General features: G+C 35.9%; 11 protein-coding genes across 11 annotated transcripts; 5 read left to right on the top strand and 6 right to left on the bottom strand.

The window, feature by feature from the left end:
• Window positions 1-456: 456 nt before the first annotated feature.
• On the top strand, window positions 457-1,062 carry YNG1 (Yng1p; the record flags this gene model as incomplete). Its single annotated transcript, XM_003673730.1, has 1 exon — window positions 457-1,062. The coding sequence occupies one exon, from the start codon at window positions 457-459 to the stop codon at window positions 1,060-1,062; it is 606 nt and encodes a 201-aa protein (XP_003673778.1).
• A 360-nt stretch (window positions 1,063-1,422) lies between these two features.
• RAD26 (DNA-dependent ATPase RAD26) lies at window positions 1,423-4,662 on the top strand (the record flags this gene model as incomplete). The annotated part of the gene is made up of 1 exon (XM_003673729.1): window positions 1,423-4,662. The coding sequence occupies one exon, from the start codon at window positions 1,423-1,425 to the stop codon at window positions 4,660-4,662; it is 3,240 nt and encodes a 1,079-aa protein (XP_003673777.1).
• A 117-nt stretch (window positions 4,663-4,779) lies between these two features.
• Window positions 4,780-7,308, bottom strand: HUL4 (putative E3 ubiquitin-protein ligase HUL4; the record flags this gene model as incomplete). Its single annotated transcript, XM_003673728.1, has 1 exon — window positions 4,780-7,308. The coding sequence occupies one exon, from the start codon at window positions 7,306-7,308 to the stop codon at window positions 4,780-4,782; it is 2,529 nt and encodes an 842-aa protein (XP_003673776.1).
• A 273-nt stretch (window positions 7,309-7,581) lies between these two features.
• On the top strand, window positions 7,582-10,902 carry MLO127 (Mlo127p; the record flags this gene model as incomplete). The annotated part of the gene is made up of 1 exon (XM_003673727.1): window positions 7,582-10,902. The coding sequence occupies one exon, from the start codon at window positions 7,582-7,584 to the stop codon at window positions 10,900-10,902; it is 3,321 nt and encodes a 1,106-aa protein (XP_003673775.1).
• A 145-nt stretch (window positions 10,903-11,047) lies between these two features.
• Window positions 11,048-11,428, bottom strand: SNU13 (RNA binding protein SNU13; the record flags this gene model as incomplete). The annotated part of the gene is made up of 1 exon (XM_003673726.1): window positions 11,048-11,428. One exon carries the CDS (start codon window positions 11,426-11,428, stop codon window positions 11,048-11,050), a length of 381 nt encoding a protein of 126 aa, XP_003673774.1.
• A 456-nt stretch (window positions 11,429-11,884) lies between these two features.
• GEF1 (Gef1p) lies at window positions 11,885-14,233 on the top strand (the record flags this gene model as incomplete). The annotated part of the gene is made up of 1 exon (XM_003673725.1): window positions 11,885-14,233. The coding sequence occupies one exon, from the start codon at window positions 11,885-11,887 to the stop codon at window positions 14,231-14,233; it is 2,349 nt and encodes a 782-aa protein (XP_003673773.1).
• A 77-nt stretch (window positions 14,234-14,310) lies between these two features.
• On the bottom strand, window positions 14,311-17,808 carry URB2 (ribosome biogenesis protein URB2; the record flags this gene model as incomplete). Its single annotated transcript, XM_003673724.1, has 1 exon — window positions 14,311-17,808. One exon carries the CDS (start codon window positions 17,806-17,808, stop codon window positions 14,311-14,313), a length of 3,498 nt encoding a protein of 1,165 aa, XP_003673772.1.
• A 404-nt stretch (window positions 17,809-18,212) lies between these two features.
• Window positions 18,213-18,695, bottom strand: VMA3 (H(+)-transporting V0 sector ATPase subunit c; the record flags this gene model as incomplete). Its single annotated transcript, XM_003673723.1, has 1 exon — window positions 18,213-18,695. The coding sequence occupies one exon, from the start codon at window positions 18,693-18,695 to the stop codon at window positions 18,213-18,215; it is 483 nt and encodes a 160-aa protein (XP_003673771.1).
• A 259-nt stretch (window positions 18,696-18,954) lies between these two features.
• POL32 (DNA polymerase delta subunit POL32) lies at window positions 18,955-20,229 on the bottom strand (the record flags this gene model as incomplete). Its single annotated transcript, XM_003673722.1, has 1 exon — window positions 18,955-20,229. One exon carries the CDS (start codon window positions 20,227-20,229, stop codon window positions 18,955-18,957), a length of 1,275 nt encoding a protein of 424 aa, XP_003673770.1.
• A 145-nt stretch (window positions 20,230-20,374) lies between these two features.
• Window positions 20,375-21,343, bottom strand: CSM3 (Csm3p; the record flags this gene model as incomplete). The annotated part of the gene is made up of 1 exon (XM_003673721.1): window positions 20,375-21,343. One exon carries the CDS (start codon window positions 21,341-21,343, stop codon window positions 20,375-20,377), a length of 969 nt encoding a protein of 322 aa, XP_003673769.1.
• A 292-nt stretch (window positions 21,344-21,635) lies between these two features.
• On the top strand, window positions 21,636-24,749 carry NUP116 (FG-nucleoporin NUP116; the record flags this gene model as incomplete). The annotated part of the gene is made up of 1 exon (XM_003673720.1): window positions 21,636-24,749. The coding sequence occupies one exon, from the start codon at window positions 21,636-21,638 to the stop codon at window positions 24,747-24,749; it is 3,114 nt and encodes a 1,037-aa protein (XP_003673768.1).
• Between the last annotated feature and the right edge of the window lie 12 nt (window positions 24,750-24,761).

Genomic DNA, 24,761 nt, shown 5'->3' with positions numbered 1-24,761 from the left:
AATTTTTTTTTATTTATTTCTTCCAATTCTTCTAAGCTAACTTTTTTTTGTTTCCGAATCCTCTAAATACTCTATAGGGGTCTTTTCCTTCTTTAGGGAAAGTTATTTCATTCAATGTTTATTTTATATCAAGAATATGTTAATATTTTTAAGTTGAAAAAATCTTAAATTATATGACAAATGAACAAAAAGTAAAAGTAACTTCTTGTTTTTAGAAACATCCAACTATTTACACCTATAAACTTTTTCCAGGCCCCAAATGTTCTTAGGTGAACTTGTAATATATTTCAATCGAGTATTCATAAACCACCATGCTTAATCAAGATCATAAAATCTGTGACACTCCGTTTCGCGTAGTCAAAACCAGATGAAAATAAAGAACGATTAGATTATCAAGGAAATCCAGTTTGTTGCTTGAGGAACAAGACGTAGAGCAATAAAATAAAGGCAGAAAGAATGAATGCGTTGCCAGACATTAGATACAACTTCCTGGGTACCCTGGACCATTTTCCTAGTGAGCTGATAAGATCCCTTTGGGTTATCCAGTCGTTGAACTTCAAGAGTGCCGATGAGACACAAAAGACAAACAAAGATCTACTACCCATACATTTAAGATCGAAAACCCAATATGTACAGGACCTCATCCAAGAACAGATTGATTCGCTGAACCAATATCAGGCAGCCCTTCGATTGCAACGAAATATTGTAAAAACGGCAGAACCTGTAACGCCGGCTAGAGCTATAAATTTAAGAAATTACTCTAAACAAGCTGCTACTCCCTCTCAATTTAAGATAAAACTTCATTTGAAGAAGAGACAGGAGCCTATTGTGGAGCGATATTGCTTTTGTAATAGAGAGTCATATGGTGAAATGATCGCATGCGACAATCCAAATTGTCCTTATGAATGGTTCCATTACGATTGCATAGGTATGACACAACCTCCAAAGGGTAAATGGTATTGCTCACCAAATTGTAAGAAGCAAGCTTTGAAGTCACAGATGCAGTTGAACAACCATAGGAAACAGAATAAGACGAAAAAAAGGAGGAAGAAAGTGATATAAGTCATTAGAATGTAGCTTTATAGCACTTTATATAAATGAATAATTAACAAATATACTACTGACGGGAGGCTACCTCTTCCCATTTATCGATTACCTTAACTTGCTATTTGTTCGTTTAATAGTAAAGGGTTTTGATTTAATCTTCGGCGGCTCTTTTTTTCCCACCCATGTTTTTCTGAAGATGGACCCTACTTAAAGATCTCTTAACTAACCTTCTACCAACCTTCGACACACACACAGTGAAAGAAGTATTATTCCTTTGCTCGTTGGTTATTACGAAATACTTGCTATTGATCCTATTTAAGTAAACGTTATAGCAATTTGCTAAAAGATTCATTTTCAAGAATTAGGAAAACAGTTATGGAAAATAAGGATACTGAACTCACACGGAAGCTAGGGTTAGTCGATGTTCGATCACAAAGTTCCCTTGAAGCACAAATTGGTAAAAATATTGCATTACAGAGTCGTACCAAAAGTATAGAAGAAGAAGAGAAGAGATTAAAGAGGGCTATTAATGCTCTTACTAAAGTTCAATATAAAAGAAATACAATACGAACAAAGTTTGAACACTCTAGACTTTCAGTTAGAGAAAAAGCCAAAAAGGATTATAAAGATCTTGATCATGAATACAATGAATGTATTAGGACTGTGGATTCAATAAAAAAGAGGCTAAAAGAACTGAAAAATGGGGAGATACCGTCTGGGAACGAGAAAGATGATAACGAAGCTTTGGAAGGCAGAAGACCTAATGAATCAGAAAGAGATTATTTAGTTAGAACTGGTCAAATTACTGCTTTTGGATCTAAAACAGGTTTTGTTTTAGAAAATGATGATACCTCAGCTGCAACTTTATCTGAGGAAAAGAAGGAAAATGATTTCGAAATGGCAAATGAACAGATGGTCGAAAACCTTACGGACGAAGATGAAACTGAAGATATGAGAAATGACCTTGATTATACCGAAGAACCTGCAGCTAAAGAAAATTTAGAACCAAACGACGATGATGACTATGAAACTGTAAATATTGGCAATATATCAGATGAACTTTCTGATTCTGAGCCATCGATAATCTCAAAACCAAGTGAGGCAAAGGATGATGGTGATGAACTTTATTATCAGAAGAGACTTCGAAAATGGATTAACCAACGTTCGAGTGAGCGAGCCATCGATAGTTATCCTGACGTTAAGGAGTGGAGGAAACCTCATCCAAAAATCCCAGATGCGAAGTTAAATGACAGTTTCAAAATCCCAGGTGACATATTTTCCCTGTTATTTAATTATCAAAAGACCTGTGTTCAATGGTTATATGAACTGTATCAACAGAACTGTGGTGGTATTATAGGTGATGAGATGGGGTTGGGGAAGACCATTCAAATAATTGCGTTCTTAGCAAGTCTTCATCACTCAGGATTACTAAATGGCCCTGTCTTAATTGTTTGTCCCGCAACTGTAATGAAGCAATGGTGCAACGAACTTCATCATTGGTGGCCACCATTACGAACAATCATACTTCATTCTACAGGGTCAGGTATGTCTACAAAAAAAAATTTTAGCGAAGAGGAGCTTGAACAGGCAATGATGAATGCAAATCCAAATGAACTGACGTGTGAAGATTTCCAAAATAGATCAAAAACCAAAGCAAGTTTAGAATCAACTTTTAATATCCAATCTTTAATCGACAAAGTTATCAATGACGGTCATATTATAATCACCACTTATGTTGGTTTACGAATTCATTCGGAACAACTGTTAAAAGTTAACTGGGCTTATGCTGTATTAGATGAAGGTCATAAGATAAGAAATCCTGATTCTGACATTTCTTTAACTTGCAAAAAAATAAAGACTCCAAATAGAATAATCCTTTCTGGTACACCTATACAAAATAATCTAATCGAATTATGGTCATTATTTGATTTTATTTATCCAGGAAAACTTGGAACCTTGCCAGTTTTCCAACAACAGTTCGTCATGCCCATTAATGCGGGTGGTTACGCAAATGCAACAAATATTCAAGTACAGACAGGTGTGAAATGTGCAACTGCACTTAGGAACCTTATATCTCCATATTTATTACGCAGAGTCAAAAGTGATGTAGCCAAAGATTTACCTGAGAAAAAGGAAATGGTTTTATTTTGTAAACTGACCCAATATCAGAAAAATAGATACCTAGAATTCTTGAATTCTAATGAGCTCACACAGATCAGGGGCGGTAGGAGGCATGTCCTATACGGTATTGATATTTTAAGAAAAATATGCAACCATCCTGATCTTCTTGAGAGAGAAGAAAGACAGTATGAAACAGACTATGGTAATCCGAAAAGGTCCGGAAAAATGCAAGTCGTTAAACAGTTATTATTGTTATGGCACAAGGAAGGTCATAAAACATTGTTATTTACACAGTCAAGACAAATGCTTGATATTCTTGAACAATTTATTCAATTTAAAGATTCTGATCTCTCAGTTTTAAAATATTTAAGAATGGATGGTACTAGCAATATTTCAAAGAGACAAGGGTTGGTAGATCAATTTAATAACGAGGATTATGATGTTTTTCTTTTAACTACAAGGGTTGGAGGACTTGGTGTTAATTTGACTGGTGCTAACCGAATTATTATTTATGACCCAGATTGGAACCCTTCGACAGATATGCAAGCTAGAGAAAGGGCATGGAGAATTGGCCAAAAACGAGAAGTTTCAATATATAGACTAATGGTTTCAGGGTCAATTGAGGAAAAGATTTATCATCGACAAATCTTTAAACAATTCCTGACCAACAAAATCCTTACTGACCCAAAACAGAAAAGGTTCTTCAAGATGAATGAATTACGTGACTTATTTACACTTGGGGGAGACAATGGTCTTGCTTCAGAGGAGTTAAGTGAAGAAGTTGACCGTCATACGTCGTCATTAAAGAACTCAAAGACAGAGGAAAGTGACGATTTCGAGCAGGTAATTAATCTTTCAGGTGTCTCAAAGCTTGAAAGCTTTTTCAATGGTAAAGAAGAAAAAGAAAAATCTAAAACTGAGGATGATCGTTTAATGGAGGGCTTACTTGGAGGTGAAGGTGTTTTGGAAAAATTAAGCACACATGATGCAGTCTTAAGCTCACATTCAGCTCCCTCAAAGATTATCACAAAGGAAGCAGATAAAGTGGCACAGGACGCTTTAAGTGCCTTACGTAAATCAAGAAACGCAACAAAGAAATACACAATTGGGACCCCAACATGGACGGGAAAATTTGGTCAAGCTGGTAAAATCTCAAAAAAGAAGCTAACTTCCAAAAAGACCACCAGTGGTTCTTTTGGAATCTTAAATAACATAAAAAAGGCTCAATCATTATCCCCGGAGCTTAACTCGTCCCCTTCTCCAAATATACAATCTGATGAGGTAATTGAAAGTAAGAATACTCTGAAGAAAATCGAACAATACTTGAACTCGAAAGAAGACAATTTTGCGTCATCTGCTGATATAGTAAAAAATATTGGTATTACGCTATCTGAGAAAGACGATCTTATCAAAGCCAGAGCATTGTTGAAAACAATTGCTCATTTTGATCAAAACAAGAAAGGATGGATCTTAAATGACGAATTTAGAAAATAGATGATTGTATCTTTACATATCTTGTATAGACTAATTGGACACTTATTTTCATATGATATTTTACCAGGAAAGTAAGATACTTTCGGCTTGGTACTGCAGGACTCTCGCCATCTTTTCTCAGCGAAATCCAAAACCCTCGGATTCCGTTATGGCACACAGGAGTTTATTCTTTAGCTTTTCTTCCGTTGTATATTCCCAAAGACAAAGTTCATTAAAGCACGTATGTGACAATGGTAAATCCTCTTTGTCTTTCGTTCCCAATCTTGTTACTTTGAATGGAAGAGTCGATATTCCAGTTGCTGGAATCCGATCTGATCCCGTAACAAACAGTAACAACTTACGTTGAAGCTGATTACTCCAACTTTCTACAATTTTCCAAAACCACTCAACAATCTTTGATTGATCATTAAATCCTCCACCATATTTGGTTATGGATCTCAATATTTTAAAATCATAGTTTTCCTTTCCTTCGTCACCGCAGACTAATTTCTCTAATTCATCAGAATCAAAGAGAGAAATCGAGTAACATTTTCCACACACTCGATTAAATCCAGTTTGGAAGTGATCAAATGAATTAGATATAGATTTAGTGAGATAGAAATCCACCCACAAATCGACAAATCGTTGCTTATTTTCTTGAGTGACGTTAATGCCCTTGCCACCTTTACATAATTCAACTGTAACCTTATCTGTTTGACTTTGGGAACCAAAAATCCCCAAAGTCGCATCTTGGTATGTGGTGGTAAAAGAAAGACAGAACAAATCCTCAAAATCTTTGCCTGGATATGACAACATCTTTTCCAAATTCTTAGCTGTTTCTGGATAAAGCTCTCTATAATCTTCAAAGTTTAATGGTTCCTTGCAGAGTTTCTTATATAATGCCTTCGGAAATTTTAAATCCAGAATTGTACTGTTAAACAAAGCTAGTGCAAGTACCACTCCAAACAGATAGTATAGTTCCTTCTGGGATTCAATATCGGACTCTTCTTCACAGATGGGCTGAATAGCAAACCAGGACAATCTGCTATCTTCAAGATATTTAAATAACCCATTCATAGGGTTGAATAAGGATTTCGTTAGTAATAAAAACCATTCCTTTTTCAAGCCACCAGCGTCAATTCCTGGCTCATTAATAAATTCTACTCTCAGAGACTTCAGAAGATCCCCTTGATGTTGGCGAATACACTTCAAAGAGTCATTAGTTATTCTTTCCCTTCTGACACGTATCCTAAAATATACATCAACCACTTTCTTTTTATCTAACGAGGTGAGGAATGCATGTTCAGCTTCGTACTCCATTATACGTTTCACTTCATATTCTATTATACACATTTTCAGACCTAATGATAACAGGAATGGATAATTACAGAGAGAAAATCGATTTTTGGGTTGTTGAAGAAGCTGTAGTAGTTGTGTGGCTGATTTGGTTTTCCCAAGCCCTCGCCATATATCAAAGTCTTGCTTGTAATCAATATAATCAAACATGGTATTATAAAAGCAAAATGTTTGCAAGTTAGTATTGTTGCCTTTTCTCTTCACATTGGACGTGTAGAACATTTTGAGTAATTTCGCTGCACATTTTATGTGCCAATCTTCCTCATATTGGTAATGCTTAAACTTTAGTTCCACCGAAGATAATGCAACGTTCCTTTGTTTGGGTAGTATTTCTAGGAAGGTCGATTTATCAGAGGTCCAAAAATCATCGTCCCTTAATTCGAGACTTTTTCTACTAGAATGATGTTCGTTTCGGACAAAATTTGCTTTTTTCTCACAATATGTTATCTTAGTTAACTGAAATGTAATATATAAGTTGATCAGTTCCACATATTCGGAAAATATCTCTATCGGTAAGCTATCTAGATAATGAACAAAAATCTTATGGTGTGTATTTGTCAAAAAATTTGAGAGGTATCCTATACACCTTTTGATAACATCGTATGCAATAATCCTTAATTTTTTGTTTTTGTATTTCCTAGATAATTTACCATTGAGGTTCCCTCTAAGAATAGGGTTCCTCAAAATAATAAATAACCAATAGAACTGAGTAATTGTACCTGAGGATCGTTTCAACAATTCGTTTGTTTCTTTGAGAATATAATAAAGGGGTTTGCTCGTTGGCAATTCAATGACTATTTTGTAGAATTTATCCAGTTCAGAATAATCAATAGCATCGTTTAATTGACAAAGGCGAAACGTTTTTTCCAACAAGTTTGCATTACCAAAGCCCTTACGCAAGTATAAACTTACAGGTTCAAAGATTTCATCTATTTCCTTCCTATCCTTTGTATTTGCTATTTTTAAAGTTGCGTAAGCTTTCTTGACCTCCTTTAACAATTTGCGAACCGAACAATCAAAATTAGGAGCTTCTTCCTTGAATGAATTGCGATCTGTAGCCAACACTGTCGTTACTTGACAAACCCCACATTTAAACTTTGGTGTTCCTTTTGGAAAATTTACCAAAGACCCACAACATGAACACCTCAATATTTGCAAGTTAGTCCGGTGTTTGAGACCTTCGGAATTAGATCTTTGTGGCGCCGCTTTAGTAAGGGGTTTCCCCAATACTTTTTTCGCTGTGTTTTTAGTCGAAACTATATGAATTGCCTCATTCCTGTTTTCTTTGGACTTTCTAGAAAATAAACCCATTTCAATTATGTCCCAATTCCTTTTGAAGATGGCGCCGATGTAAGTAGATCCACAACGAAATTTGCCTTAATTTAAAGACCTTTAATCATAAAAAAAACGGAGATCAACATTTCTTACCCGGTATGAGTGCCTAGGTTCTATTAAAATAATGAACAGTCAATTCTCCGTCAGCATTCAAAACCTCTTTTAAACAGGTGAAAATACTGGAGAAAGAATTGACTAGAATCAAAATTTTGTTTTTCTTTCAATGGAAGTAAAAGCTGCAATTTAACAATGGAACCTAATTTCGTCCTTTCAGAAAAGAAATCTGCATCTGGTATTATTACATCCTTTATAACAACATACCCTAAATTGATTGTAATTGAGCCAAACCAGGTGAGAATTTGTGATGATTGTACCCAAGATAACTTTCTCAAAAGGGCACGAATAATAATGACAACTGGAACCACCATTGGAGCTACCTATCTTCATGAACACACTTCCGGAAAGTATTTCCTTTTTCTATTAAAGGCATCTGGCGCTCTCGAATTGATGAATGAGGATTTTGAACGTCTAGATATCATAGAAACTGACATATTACAAGATGAAGGACCCAAGTTCTTTTCTTTCGATCCACTTAAGGAGAGCTTATACATTAACCTGAAGAAAGATAAATTATTTGAGTTTAGGTATAAGGCCAAGAAAAATGGTGTGATTTCCTTTATTCATATTGGTGCTCACCAAACAGCAATTTATTGTTTCCCTGATGAAATTGTTGATTTAAAATCGTTTGCAGACCTGGATGAGGAACAAAGAGAATGCAGTGTGCTTGCAGTCTTAATGAGGAAAAAAAGATCATGGAAATTCTCATTTCAGACATTATTTCGAAAAGGTTATACGCATAGCAGATCAAAAAAATCTTCCAGTTGGATGTCGTCCCACAATTACTTTGAATTTTCCCCACTTTCTGAGGAATTTGATTACGAACCAAATGATGATATTAACTTGGTTTCGCTTTCGGTGCTTAAGGATATTGGTTGCTTTATCTTTACTCCCTTACAATCATACTTTATTACAAATTCAAATTTTGCTGATCACCAAATCAATGATATCCTTGTAACAGATAAATATATAGGTAGAGGAATTTGTGCGTCCTCGGATGAAGTCCGTGCATTATTGGAATCCCCCCTTCTGAACGACACTATTACAAACTTTAACGAGTCTACGGGAATAATCTTTGAATTGATAAAGTGTGATGGGTCCATTATTCAAGTAAGCTTTTCTCAGCGGTATTTTGACACAGATACCGGAGTTATTTATTGGAACGATTTTGAAGTAACTACCAAGCCTATGCTTTCTGATGCTGCCTTCTGTCAAAATACAAAATCCATATCTAAACTTTTTCTTTTGGAAGTTTCTTTGTGCATGCTCTACATAACACATGATGGGCTTCTGATCTGGGACACAAATAGAAGTATGATTATTTCAAAAGATTCATACAAAACATCGCTGGATATATATACCAAGATACTAGGATATGATATACCAAAAACAGTTTCCTGCGGGATTATAGACTCTGATATAGGGTTCTTAGAAACTCAGTTTAACGGTGTCAAAACAAGGAGTAACATATTATTTCAGGTAACTGGAGACTTAACGAACATATGGCATAGGGGTGATGATCTCTTCTGGAGTACTTCAGATGGTACTTTATTCAAAAACGACCAGATTATAGAACAATTTGAAGTAGATGCATCTATATTTGTATTAGCAAACGGAGAGATAATTAAAAACGATGCATTCATATTATCTATCGATATTATCAATTCTACTGGTAGATATTGTTACATAACTTCAAAGGGTTGTTTACGATGGAGTGATAAGGAGCAAGTCTTCCACATACCCAATTTTAAGCATAGTTCTCTTGTCAATTATCTTTTATACTCGATTCAATTGACGAAAGAATTAGATCTGACAGTCATGATCATTGACCATGAAATTAATGTATTTGAGAATACCAAACAAACTAAAAAACTGAACTTTTCAGATTCTATGTCAACTCTAACCGATCTCGCCTTATATTGTAAGAATGATACGAAGCACTTATTACTGGTAGATATTGATGGATTATTGAGCGTCATCGAATTAGGACACGATAAAATGGTTTTTAAAAGTAGATTAGGTAGCAAAATAATGCATTTCACCCAAATTCCTGACTCGAGTTCTTTCATAGTGTATTCTGATGAAGACGCATTTTTGTTAACATATAAGTTTGCAGGAAGGTATCGCTTGTCTTACTTCGACATGCCATTTTTGATCAAGAGAACAGTTGCAAAGGATAATAAGAATTTTAATCTATGCACCAAAGATAACAAAATTTATAACATTTCCTTTGAAAACGAACCGGTAATAATAAAAAAAATTGATTATACAGACAAAATGACAATAAATAAGTTGATAATGCTCCCATGCTCAAACAGATTTATTATCGCCTCCTGCTTTAGAAGTACAACAAACCACATGGAAGTTGATAGTAACGAATATATTTCTGATCTTTATATTTTTGATATCAAAACACCACTTTCTGGATGGTATTTAAATATACCTGAAAAATATAGAGATGCAACAGTTACTGATATTATGCCAATTCCCTTCGTGAATCCAGAAGCAAAAGGTGAAACCTCTGTTGGTGAAACCTTCTATGCTAAAAGAGCGGCATTTGATAGGTGTTTTATGGTATCGCTAGATTACCATTCTAGCGATGAGGAACAGTCTCCGAACTTATTATTATATACCATTGATGAAGATACAGGAAAGGTAGACTATCAAACTGGAATAAGCACCTCCTATTCTATTACGAAAATGCACAACTATTATAACCAGACAATACTTGTTGCTGGCGGGTTTCTGCAAGCTCTTAAAGTAGATTATTCTGTCAAGGAAAACGCATTCACCATAGATCCTGTTTCCAGCTCTTTTGAACTCCGAGGTTATGTGACAAATTTGATAACTTTCCCTTATGAATGCCCCGAACCAGAATCGACAATTATGAAAGAAGATAGAATTCTCTTATCCAATATTCTTAAAGGTATTCAAGAATTTAAACTCTTTAGAACATTGAAAACGGGACGGATTAGAATAGAACCTACATTATTTTCTGAATCACATCCCTTAACTAAAGAATTTTCTGGCGTCAAACTAATACTTGATATTGAGAGGGTTCAGCTACCAAATATCACTTGCTTTGCTGTTTGCATGAACGGTTCAAAGATACTACTTTATTATTCGATTCACAATGCTGAATATCGTTCTATCGAATTTGGATTGGATAGCCCCGTAATTAGCTTGACTCCTGCTACAACCCCCTCAAGCTCACTACCTCCAGTAGCTATCACTGATGCCGAACCAATTCAACCTTTATTCTTTGTAAATACTCAAAATGGTGGATTGTATGTTATTAGAACGATCCAAGATGAAAGACAACTAGAAGATGCCAAATTTCATTTGAATTCCAAAATGATAGAGCAATATAAATACCTAGGAATAATCACTGAAATGGAAGATAACTTAGATGTCCCATTCTTTGATGAAAGGATCTTGAAAGTGACACCTTAAGCTTTGATTCTTAATACAAAATATATGATAGAAAGAAATTTGTAAATTAATCAGATTAATTTTTGAATTATGTACTAGTTTACATAGATTTGTGAATATTATATAAAGATGGGATTGTATACTCTAGCAAATTCTACTAATCTACTTAAATCAACAAAGTTTCAATCTTGTCCTTGACGGCGTAGATTTGGTTCTTGATGGCAGAAGCGTCATTGGTAGTGATAGAAGCAGCAATGACTGGTCTCGAAACACCACAAGCTCTACCTAAAGCAACTCTAGATGGAACAAAGACGTATGGAACGTTCTTATCTTCACATAATAATGGCAAATGCAATAGAATTTCAATTGGTTCACAGTCAGCAGCCATGATGATGAATTCAGAAATACCACGATTCAAAGTCTTGGTGGCTTCATTAGCACCCTTCTTCAATTGTCTCAAGTTGGCAGCTTGTTGAACAACATCCAAGATTTGTTGGGTTAAAGCAGCATCGGCTAATGGGAAAGCTTTTGGGTTTGGGGCAGACATTTTCAGTTTTGGTTAAATATTCAAGTTCCTTGCAGGGGGTGTGGCAATATACAGTAGCTCGCTTGAATAGTGTTATAGGAAAAGAAAGAAAGAAATGCGAACTAAGTGCTTAACAAAAGAGTAATGCTTTATTCTATTAATTTTTTTTTTAAGTTCTCGATGAGCTGAAATTTTTTTCGAAATTTTCCAGATCGCGAAGTACGTTCATCGCGTGGGACGGCTTCACAAGAACGATTGCCATGACATCTTTAAATGTCAGGTGAAATCTATCTAATAGACACCTGTTCAATACTTGTTGGAAAGGGACAGTTGTTCCATCATTAGATTTTGCTAGCTATAATAATCAATTATTTACATCCTTCAATTGTACCATATCATCTACCTGGCTTCATCTGAGGTATACTATTCTGGATATTTATTTTAAGGGAACAAACAAAGAAAGAACTTGTTGATACCATGTCAAAATCATATCAACACCTAGAGAGAGAGGAGCTTAATAACGATGATATTAGTGAAAACAATGAGAGTATACAGGATGTACCAGAGTTGAAAAATTTCGATCAATTTACTACTATTGACAGAATGACTGAAGAAGACATTGTGATTAACTATACCAACACTGATAGAAAATACCTGACCACTAAGTTCGGCAGATTCAGAAAATTATTCTGGGAGAAAGGAAAAATGGTTATAACATTAACATGTATTGCTCTTACTATTGGATGTATAGCAGGTTTTCTTCAAATATTTACCGAAACGTTGGTCAATTGGAAAACAGGCCATTGTGACAGAAATTGGATATTAAATAAATCCTTTTGTTGCAGTATAACGGCTACTGAACAGAATGAGAAACGAGACTTTTTCCTGGATAAAAGGCAGGAATTACAATGTATAGACCAAGGATTATGGATAAATTGGTCTGGTGCGATATCACCTTTTCTCATATTCGTGATCCTTTCCGTGTTATTTGCCCTCATAAGTACTCTACTGGTCAAATATTTTGCCCCAATGGCGACAGGATCTGGTATTACGGAAATCAAAGTCTGGGTTTCTGGTTTTGAATACAGATCAGACTTTTTGGATGGTATGACATTGATTGTGAAAAGTATAGCTCTTCCGCTTGCAATCTCGGCGGGCTTAAGCATAGGTAAGGAGGGTCCTTCAGTTCATTATGCAACTTGTTGTGGCTATATTATAACCAATTGGCTCCTAAAAGATTCTCTGACGTACTCGAACCAATTTGAATATTTGACTGCCGCAAGTGGTGCTGGTGTTGCTGTTGCATTTGGTGCTCCAATAGGTGGGGTATTATTTGGTATAGAGGAAATTGCCTCTTCTGCAGAATTTAACACTTCTACTTTATGGAAATCTTACTACGTCGCTTTGGTGGCAGTAACCACGTTAAAATGTATCAACCCTTTTAGAAATGGTAAAATTATTCAATTTAACGTTACATATGACCAAGATTGGAGAGTTACTGAAATTCCTGTATTTATAATATTGGGTATCTTTGGAGGTCTTTATGGGAAGTATATTAGCAAATGGAACATTTCTTATGTTAACTTCCGTCGAAAGTATTTGGCGTCATATCCTACCCAAGAAGTAATCATTTTAGCTATTATTACAGCCTTAATTTCATATTTCAATGAATTCCTAAAATTAGATATGACAGAGAGTATGGGTATTTTATTCCATGAATGTGTTGAGGACTACGCAAGTGACGATAGCTCAGTATTTGCTCACAGTTTATGTTATTTAGATGAGAATACACATGTTATAAGTTTCTTGAAGATGCTATTATCATTGTGCTTTGCTACTATAATAAGATCCCTCTTAGTTATAATTTCTTATGGTTGTAGAGTTCCAGCAGGTATTTTCGTACCATCTATGGCGGTTGGGGCAACTTTTGGTAGAGCATTAAGTTTGATTGTTGAACGTTTCTTTAGTGGAGCTGGTGTGATTACCCCAGGTACTTATGCATTCCTAGGTGCAGCCGCTGCCCTATGTGGTATTACCAATTTGACATTAACTGTTGTGGTCATTATGTTTGAACTAACCGGTGCTTTCATTTATATTATCCCAACTATGATCGTTGTTGCTATCACAAGAATGATATTGAGTAATTCAGGGGTTTCAGGAGGGATTGCTGATCAGATGATCACTGTTAATGGATTCCCAATGTTGGAATACCAGTGGGAAGATGAAACATTTATGGATAATTACATCGCCGAGGACATAATGTCCCAAAAATTGGTCACATTGAAGGAAACCATGTATCTTTCTGAAATTGAAGCTTTAATGTATGACTCCAATGCTACAAAGATAGTTCATGGATTCCCAATCATTAAGGATGGTGATGAATATGAAAATGACAAAAAGTGCGTTGGCTACGTATTGAGGAGGCATCTGGCGTCTAAGTTATTGATGCAAGATATTAACAGCTCTGAGGCTAATATTACTTTAGTTCATTTTACCAAGTCGTCAATCGATTTGCAAAATACATCTTCCGAAAACGGTATCGTTGTTAGCTTCCAAGACATTGTAAACACATCGCCCATCACTGTTAAACCGGAAGTGCCTACCTCGCTGTTATTCAAAATGTTTAAGCAAATGGGCTGCAAAACTATCATTATTGAAAAAGATGGCTTTTTAAAAGGGCTTGTAACGAGTAAAGATATTTTGAAGTTTGAAAGAACAAAAGCCAGAGAGATAATAGGTCCAAAATATACTTACAACGAGCATTTAAATCAAGCATTCTGGTCAATATTGCAGCCTATTATAAACCGATTCTCTAAGAAGCAATAAAGACACATATCTCTATAGGATATAATTAAAATACATAATATTAACAATTCTTCTTAAAAGCATAAATATAAAACTATCTAATCTTCATTCCATCTTCCTCTCTTTTTATATTCAGCATATAAAGACTTGAAATACTGATTTCCTGTGTTATCCAACATTCCATTGATCGTGTTCAATTCAATAGGAGAAAGTAGATCAAAGATTGAATAAGTGGCAGCTAGCAATTCTTTTCTAATCGATTCTTCGAATGGAGTATGAACGGATAAATGAATGTATTTAACCAGTAAAATAGGGATATGCTTTCTCAAAGAATGCTTTGCCATGTTGATTTTGGAATTTAGTTTATGTTTGTGATTTTCTTGAGATGTAGAGATATTAGCTGGTTCAGCAAAGTTCACAATTAATCTAGAAAGAGATTTTGCTGCTGGTGATGCTAATTTATTCTCTCTTGAATGTGATAAAAATTCGAGATATTGACAAAGGAATGAATTGACGAGGTGATGACGGTTCGTCAATTTTACACGATGTATTAAAAGAACATTTGAGATAAGCTTAGTGCAAGAAGTAAACACTTTTTCAATCACATCTGAATTTTTCATGACTAGTGAATTCAACAGTATGCACAACGGGAACAATTGTTCAATGCAATACTGGGAAAACATCCAAGGCTTAGAAATCAGTAAATCTCTTAGGGTATCAAATATACCAAGGATAATCTCAGTATTTTCCACGAAATATTTCAAGTTGGTATACAGGGAACTTATTGACTTCACGAATAAATGAATTGCAATTACATTTGTTTTTGAGATCATTTTAATTTGGGTATTATAAATCTCCAATAAACTCTGCGTAAAAGGCGTTTTACCATCATTTAATGCATTTATTGTAGAAATTAATGAACCATTAAAATCTGACATATTCTCTTCCAAACTTCTCACAATAGCATCTTCCAAACCTGGTAGAATCACTTGTTTATCAGTTCCTACTTCTCTCAACACCATATAATGTGCAATGATGTACTCCAATTTACCTTCATAAAAGACTGAGTATAACAGGAAGATATTTGAAAGTAATGTGGTATCGATATCTGAGACAGCACCTTTATAGTTTCCCATTAGTCTGGAAATAATTTCAAGCACGCTCTGTTTAAAGTTTTCCTTACGAAGAGATTCTCTAAAGATTAGATATAGTGACTTCAGTAAACTGGATAAGAGATCATTTCCGTTAGAATTATCCACAAGTTCGTTAACTTTATGTAAAGTCCTCTGGAAGTAGGTTTCACTCAAAGTGTTGATATCAACGTCCTTTTTTGTAAATTTTATTATCATGAATGCCATATCAAAATACGTTTTATTGAAATTTTCCTCTTCTAGTCCCTTTGTAACAAGTTTCAAAACAGAGTCAAAGAAAGTTTGAGAAACATCCTCTTTGTACTGTGAAACATGATTTACCCAAATCTTTTCAAAAACAGAATTAATAGAAAGTAATGTGCTTAATGATGCATGGGAAAGCAGACTATATAACAAAGTTGGATCATTTTCAACATTGGATTTAAATGTTGGACTTGATAATAAATGCAATAGAACTTTCACACCCAGGTCTGTAACAGTATCTTTTGAGCAAATGTTATTGATTAATCTGACTCTGACATTCTTATTAAAAGATTGAATAGGAATTTTAGTTAAATATTGAAGAGCAATATCTGTTTCATATAATTCTGCCATTTTATCAACTAAAACATTAATAATATTTTCCTCCTCAAAGAAGTCATCATCGAAAAATAGAGCATCTAAGTGCTTAGCGCCTTCAGAAGCCAGTAAAATATCTATTAATTGTTCAATATTCTCCCTGGAAAAAGTTACGTTAATTAATGAGCTCCAATTAGAAAACAAACTGATGATTATTAAACTTTTATCATCCTTTGTGAGGCTTCCCAGATAGCTCATAAATTTGCCAATAACTGGCGTTAGATCGAACTCCTTATATTCCCTCAGCTTGAAGAAGTAATAGAAAACCTCCAAACGATCAGAGGACTGTGACAATTGAGCCGCTAAATCTTCCAAAGATAATGATTCCAACACGTTCTGGGGAATAATATCGTCATAAACCTCCATGATTAAGTACCTCAATTCCCATTGTTTGATGTTGGTGTCTAGTTGAATATTAAATATCTTTAGCATTTCATTTTTCAGTTCAGGAAGAATAATGTATGAGAGATGAGGCAAGCCTTGCAGACAGGTCTTCAGGAGTTGATATTCAACGACTTCGGTGGAGTCACGTTGAAGACTATCGAATAAATTGTCAAACCAAACTACCATTTGCCTAATAGACAATCCAGGGATGTTTCTAGAAATTTCATTTGCGAATTCTTTGTCCCTGATGAAGAACATGGAAGTTGTTCCCACCTTCTTACAATATTTTTGTAGTTTCTCCAAAAATTGTAATAATTCTCTAGCATTTGCATGACAATTAATGATTTTGGTCCATATAATAATGGTTTCTTCCATGCTTGACGCCCTTTGTTGAATTATTAAATCTAACAGCCTGTCCATATGTTTAATCCCAATTTCAATGTCTAAATCCAGAATGTGCGATAATAGTGACCAGAAATCGTAATTGTATGACTTATTCGCTTCAGAAATCTGCATTTGTTTATCCAATAATTCTTCCAGAAATTGTTGTGACATGGTCTTCTTTGATAATGATAATTCACGTAACAAATTAGGAGCTGCTAATGGTTGCACATCCATAATTAAAGTAAAAATGAGCTCTAATTGCTTGAAATTTTGTTTAGATAAGAAGGATATTGATTTTTGAAATAATTCATTAGCAACTTCCATAGTAACGGAATCTTTATTTGTTCTAATAAACTTTTCTAGAAGCTTTGTTGGATCTAATTGTTGATCAAATAGAAAAAGTTGCATATATCTTGTTAAGGCTTCGGATGGTTCATCATTTATTTCATTATGGAATCTACTCATATAATTCAAAGTGGGCAGTAACAGGTATGTGTGATAAGTAATAGCTGTCTTAGTAGTAACATCTGTGATGGAATCTAAATCTGTCAGATTAATAATCTGAAGAATTAAGTCATTTCTTTCTTTCACATCTAAATCTTTCTCGGAAACACTGTTGATCAAATTTAGGACTCCAGCTAATATCTTGCATGCATTCTCAAAGGAAACATCCACAGTTAAAGTAGAATTAATTAAAGTGCACATATTCTTCAATTCATGGAGAAAAGGAACAGTTTGTAAATCAGACAAGCGTAAGGTTTGCATCAAAAAGGGAACGAACTTCAAGGTCTTGAACAATTTCTTCTTGACAGATAGATCTGTAATCTTGACCCATGTATGATTGTATAATTCCCACACTTTGTAGTTCCTTTTAAATTCAACCAATTTTTGATCATTCCACCTATCCTGGATTAATTCTAATAAGAATATTTCTTTATTTGGGAAATAAAATTGTAAAGCATCGAGTTTGGATGCAATTTCGAGAATTTCTTCTATGCTAATATCTTTGGAACGCAATAACTTAGTTAAACCCTCAGTTGACTGCGGAATCTCTATCATCTATACTGTATTTGCTATTAGTTGTTAGTATGGAAAATTAGATGGAACCCTGCACTGTTCCAACATGTAATGGTCATTGAAGAATAAATTTTTGAGATGAGCTTTACTGAAATTTTTCAGTTTAAGTTTGTGCGGTGAGATTCCCGAGTCCTTGGCGTGTTTCTGTGACGTTTACGTACCGTTTGCAGAAAGGAAATGAAACACCTGAATTAAACGTTTTGGCCAAGTATAAGGTGGTTAAAGACTGGCCCATCGTCCCTTGACATACTGTGTATCTTGGTTGTAAAATTATTTGATTTATTTTATATAACTAATGGTATATATAGAGAGAAGGTGAAATATAGAAGGAAATACAATAAAACAACAGGGATGGAGTTTCTTTATGCAAAGAGAATATACTATATTTAACAAACAACATCTTGAGTAGCTCTAGAGTTCAAAAGTAAGGCAACAATTAAACCGTAAAGACCCAAAACTTCTGCGAAAATCAAAATCAAAATCATACCAACAAATAATCTTGGTTGTTGAGAAGTACCTCTAACACCTGCATCACCGACAATACCGATAGCGAACCCTGCTGCCAACCCACTTAGACCGACAGAAAGACCAGCACCCAATTGAATGAAACCAGTGTATAAGGCTTGCTTTTGACCCAAAGAGTAACAAACCAGAACAGAAACAACTAGACCGTAAATGGCAATAATACCAGCCATAATGACAGGAACAATGTTCTTAAACAATAGGTCGGGTCTTAAGACACATGTGGCACAAATACCAACACCTGATTTAGCGGTACCGTAAGCAGCACCAAAAGAGGTGAAGATGATGGCTGCGGCACAACCCATGGCACCGAAGAAAGGAGCGTAAACTGGACACAAATCACTCATTGTTATAATATATTAGTTAATTGAATGGACTGAGGGCTTGAAACTTTAGTCTTCTAATTGGTTCAATGATGGAGGAAAACTAATAGTTCTATAACATCAATGCAACATCAGCAAGCTAGAAAGTACAACGGCAACAGAATTTTACTTTGCAACCTTTTCGCAAATTTGAAATTGTCCGAGAAGCCGGGTGATCAGCGAAAAGCCTCTAACGCAGTAATTAATTACGTAATAATATGGTATTTAATTAATATTAGTCTATCTATGATCTCTTAAAGAAGCTCTCTATGGACCCTTGCTTCTTCTTCACTGATGCAGGTCTCTTACTTTTGATGGTGTTGACTGAATGTGTCTGTCGTTTTTTGGCGGGTTGTGGCGGGGTTGACGTTGCAGGACGTTTGGTTACGATGTATCCATCCTCGTCAACATATGATGAACTAGTAAATGGTTTCTCTTCCCTATCATTTGGTTTCTCTCCATCTTTTTTAATTTCTAAAATAGAGTCCTCCGTTGTAGTGTTCAGTAGTTCCTCCAACTCTGAGACATTTGTCGTGGCTATCTTAGAACTAGAAACTCTAGTCCCCGTACCACTCCCTTGTTCATCCTTTTCGTTTATATTATTCTGTTCCGCTACAATATTCTCCATATCTACAGGGTGGTGGTCACTCTCAGTAGCTGTCTCTTTGATTTCAACCTCCTCTTCGTCCTCGTCCTCGTCCTCGTCATCAACAAATAACTTATTTAATTCATCCATTTGTGCCTTTCTCTTTGGATCACTCTTGGTTCGCTTCTGAATAGCATCTTCTCTCCTTTTACGTAACTCCAATTGCCTTTCTGTTTCCCTAGCTTCCCTTGCTTCTCTCATTTTAGACAACAACGCTGTCGACTGTAATCCCATGCTCTTACTCTTAGACGTTGGCTTCTTGCCAATTTTCCCAGCGACATTACTCTCAACTTTTGATTCAGGCAAAGTGTTGGATCTTGAACTAATATGCGTTGTTTTAGAACTGGAGGAGCCGCTTGCATCAGTTGTCTTAGATCTCATTTGTGGTTGTATTGGCTTCACCTCTTCTAGAGTTGATGTGGCTAGTTTGAATGGATTCCTGATAGTCAATGCATTCATCTGCTCGATAACAGAATTAACTGGGATAAATTCTTCCATGGGATTGAAGGCATAAATGAAACAATCCGTGAGATTATCTTGTTCCTCATCCATTTCGTTAGTTGCATTGTTTAAATCACTTCTCAGCTTTACTGTTCCATCTTTGTAACAGCACATTAGTATACAATTGAAGTTCACATTAGAAGTTGATGTGAATTTATAATAAGAATACATTGATTTCTTCGCCTTAGAAGGTCCTAATTTGAATTGACTTATCAGATCAGTGAACAGAACTGGCTTCACTTCAGTAAGCAGTTTCTCATTGATGTAACTGTTAATCTTCTCTTCAGCCATTTCTTGAGGGGGGCACCTTATACAATGTTCGATGTTTAGGCTCTTTTTACTTTGCTTACCAATTTGTACAGAACCTCTCATGAAAACGAAACTCTTTGCGAAATCTAACAAATAACAAAAGTATAAAATTACGCGTCGTGTCGCGAATTTATTTACCAAAACACTTGGTGATACATAATCTATAATTAAATGAAAGATGCAGTATAAACCAATATCTTAAAACTATTTAAAACCCATATTCTTTCATGGCTTCCATAGCATCTTCATCCTCTTCAAAATCATCTTCCAACGGAGTCTCTACGATTCTTTGGGTCTGTAACTGTTGATTTTGTAGTTCTTTCATCATCTCCAATTCTTCATCGATCCTCTCCTCTCCGGATAATATGTTCTGCTCCTTTGAACCAATTATTTGTGTGCTTTCCATATTATGCTTTTCCGGTATCTGCGTGTCTGCCTCTTCTTCGTCATCGTCATCCGGCAATACAGTCTGGTTTCTTGATTTATTGAGAGATATTGAATATAACTCATCGTCACTGTCATTACTACCTTTTTCTTCCGGAGCTACAGCAGAAGCTGCTTCTGGCTGACTATTGTGAGACTCGAGAATTCCAGTTCGTTCTGTAGCCTTCTCGACGTCTGTAGCTGTCATATTTGGATCAGTAACAAAGAGAGATCGTTGTTCAACTGCATTAATATGTGCTACACCAGAGTCCTCTCCTATACTACTTGTCGAATGTGTAATACCCTGCGGAAGTTGCTGTGTAGATAAGGTAGTTTCCATGGCAGATCCATCTCCCATTCTTGTTTTATCCATTTCCATCATAAACAAGTTTGTTCTATACTCTCTCAGTTCTCTATCAGTCTTCCCCAACGTTTGACATAATTTTAAGAAATCATTAAATTTGGCTTTTGGGTATAACTCGTGTGCCCATAGTTGATAGAATTGTATTATATTAGTCAGATTATCGTATCCAGACTTCCTTTTACTAATCCTTATCCTCTTTGGTGCATTTTTCATTATATATGGTAAGCCCCTTTCACTTAATAATCTTTCAGCGGTTAATTTCACTTGCGTTCTACGTGTAGTCGTGAGAATTGCCGTTGGATCCGTATTTGTACTGATTACAGTCGGATCTACCGCGGCAGGCAAATCATGGTTCAATATTATGCTTGTTGGGTCATCGTCCATATCCATCGTAAAGATCTTAGCTCTTGTTATGCTCGGGACACTTTAACCACTTTTTAGTATGATGCTCATTGTATTATTCATCATTTTGATTGTTTTGTCACTTTCGCGTTTACGCGTCACCCTAGGGTTCCTGAAAATATATCAGGGCTTAACTTTCCGTAAGATGTGACAGAACCAACCCTAATTAAGATCAGATTAGAAAATGAAGATTTCTGTCACATCGTAAAATTCCATTGAGTTCAATTGAATAGCATTGAAGTTGAGTCAATTCAACAGCATCTCAAGCTAGCAATTGATCATGTTTGGATCCTCTAGACCAGCGTTTGGTTCAACTGGCCAATCCTTTAATTCTCCAAATAATAGTACATCCCCATTTGGTGGAGTTCCTCAACAATCAACAGCAAGTGGAACACCATTTGGCATGAATCAGCAACCTACAACTGTTCAAAACACTTTTAATTCATTTGGATCCTCAGCTGCCACTAACTCCCCTTTTGGTGCCAATAGTACGCCATTTGGCTCCGCCCAACAGCAACCAGCAAATGCTTCGACGTCATTATTTGGAAATGCTAATCAATCTGTACCTGCCATGACAAATCAATTACAAAATGGTACCACCGTGAAACCATTCCAACCATTTCAAGAAAAGGACAATACCACTCAAATGACAAACGTTTATCAGAGTATTTCTTGTATGCCGGAGTATAGAAATTTTTCATTTGAAGAATTAAGATACCAAGACTATCAGAAGGGCACCAAGTTTCCCAATGGGAATACACAATTTTCCGGTACTACGATGAATAATTCTGCGAACATGTCGACTGGTGGTTTTGGCACGCAGACAAATACTGCTACAGGGGGCTTATTTAATCAGAATCAACCTACAAATACTTTCAGTGCGGCAAACCCTAATACATCCTTCGGTGCCAGCAATACTACTGGAGGATTATTTGGGAAGACTACTACTGGGCAACAAGGCACTGGAATGTTTGGTCAACAAAATAATGCTACTGGGAATTCCTTGTTTGGACAGCAAAATAATAATAATAATACTGGCGGTGGATTATTTGGACAGAAGACAGCAAACCCTTTTGGCTCTAATACGTCCTCTACAGGTACAGGAGTTTTTGGTCAACAAAATACTACTAATAATAATGGTTTATTTGGTCAGCAGAATAACCAGCAGACCTCCACAGGGTTATTTGGGCAAAAACCACAAGGTATGTTTGGAAACAATACAACCCAAACTCCAGGTAATATGTTTGGTATGAATAACACAAATACTCAACAACAGGGGAGTAGTTTGTTTGGACAAAATACTGTTAACAACCAACCACAACAAAATACTGGACTATTTGGGCAGAATAATATGAACCAGCAACAGAACAATGGCGGTCACTTTGGACAGAAACCACAAACGAACTCATTTGGCAATCAGAATCAAACTGGTGGTGGACTCTTTGGTAACCAACCCAAACCTGCTGGTGGATTATTTGGTCAACAAGGCAGCACTGGATTCGGTAATACTCCAAACCAGCCAAGTACTGGACTATTCGGACAAAACAACAGCAATCTAGCTGGTGGATCTGTATCAAACGGATTATTTGGTCAAAACAACAACACCAACCAGGCAATCAATTCAGGTAGTTTATTTGGACAATCCAATGCTAACCAACAACAAAGTGGTTTGTTTGGTCAGAAACCTACCACCACTGGCTTATTTGGCGCCAATAATCAACAACCACAACCTACGGCAACCGGACTCTTTGGGGCTAATAATAATCAGCAGCAATCAACCACTGGTGGTTTATTCGGAAACAAACCTCAAACGGGTGGTTTATTTGGTAATAATACTTTAAATAACAACCAGAATCAAACTGCATTTAATTCAACAGCAAATACGAACCCACCGAACACTGGTGGCTTATTTGGGAACAAGCCTCAAACCGGTGGTACTGGATTATTTGGCAATACTAGTAATTCTTCAACAAATACCGGTGGAGCTAGTCTTTTCGGAAATAATAACGGTACATCAGCTTTAGGAGGGACAGGCGGTGGTTTGTTTAACAACTTGAAGCCACCTCAAACAAGTGCTACCACCTCCACACAAGGAACTGGGTTGTTTGGAAATAAGAGCAACACAACGTCGACTACGAACTCCGGAGGGCTCTTCGGGAATAATGCCAGTGTATCAAATAGTGGTGGACTATTCGGTGGTTCCGCAAATAAGCCTGCTACTGGTCTTGGGGGTGGATTGTTTTCTGGGCCACCCAATAATATTAATCAAAATCAAGGCTCATTACAAACTCAACAACAGTTACCACCACAACAGGGGGCAAACAATGACCCATATGGTACTGATGGATTATTTTCAAGAGTGGTGGTTTCACCATCTGTTAATAATCCTGAAACTCCAGTTGTTTCAAAAACAACGGCAGAACCCAAGAAAAAAATCAATTTATTAGCTATGTACAAAGAATCACCAAGACCATTGTTTGTTCCAAAGAATATGAGTAAGCATAGCAACAAAGGCAACCGTAATGATGAAATTGAAAAAACCAAAATGGATATTATAAGTTCTGATAGAACAACAAAAGACAGAAATTTGAAGACTATCGATCTAACGCCAGATGTAGAGGACAGCCTGTTTGCATTGTTGGAGTCAATCTTTCATGGCGACTATGAGAGTTATAAGACTTTTATTGAACGCAAAAGATCCACCCAATTAGAACAGCAAAAACCGAAGGCACAATTATCAAGCAATGTTAATCGACCTTCAACCTTGAACAAGGCTTCTTCTACGAATGTCGGACAATCGCATACGGGCTTGGTTGAAACTGAACCTAAAACCACTGAAGTTACCAATAAGGATCAAGATATGGCCATCGCAATTATTCCTTCTGACGATAAAAATATATCCATCCCTGTTACTAACTCCCTAGGTATACATAAGGATGATTTCTCATATGTTGGCGACAAATATTACATATCACCCTCACTAGATACGTTGACTTCTATGTCATACCTACAGTTACTAAAAGTGAAAGGACTAATTGTTGGCCATGAAGATTATGGTAAAATTGAATTTCTAGAACCCGTTGATCTAAGTAATATTTCCCTTACTTCACTTTGTGGCGATATTATTAGATTTTCATCTAGAACATGTTTGGTTGGTGGTAGTGATGAGGCTACGTTGAGCCAATGCAAGGGCATTGATGTTGCAGCAAAAATTACGTGTTATCGTTGCTATCCAAAAGATAGAAGCACAAGAAAAATTGTAAATAATCCAGATCATCAGATTGTTAAGAGACATATAGAAAAATTGAAGAGACTTGATGGTAGAAAATACGAAAATTATAATCCTTTAACCGGGGAATATACATTCAGCGTTCAGCATGCTGTGTCAGGTTAGCCTACACAGCCG

This window comes from Naumovozyma castellii, chromosome 1 (genome assembly GCF_000237345.1).
Source record: "Naumovozyma castellii chromosome 1, complete genome".
In the NCBI taxonomy this organism is placed as follows: domain Eukaryota; kingdom Fungi; phylum Ascomycota; class Saccharomycetes; order Saccharomycetales; family Saccharomycetaceae; genus Naumovozyma; species Naumovozyma castellii.
This window is presented reverse-complemented; position numbering and strand designations above follow the sequence as displayed.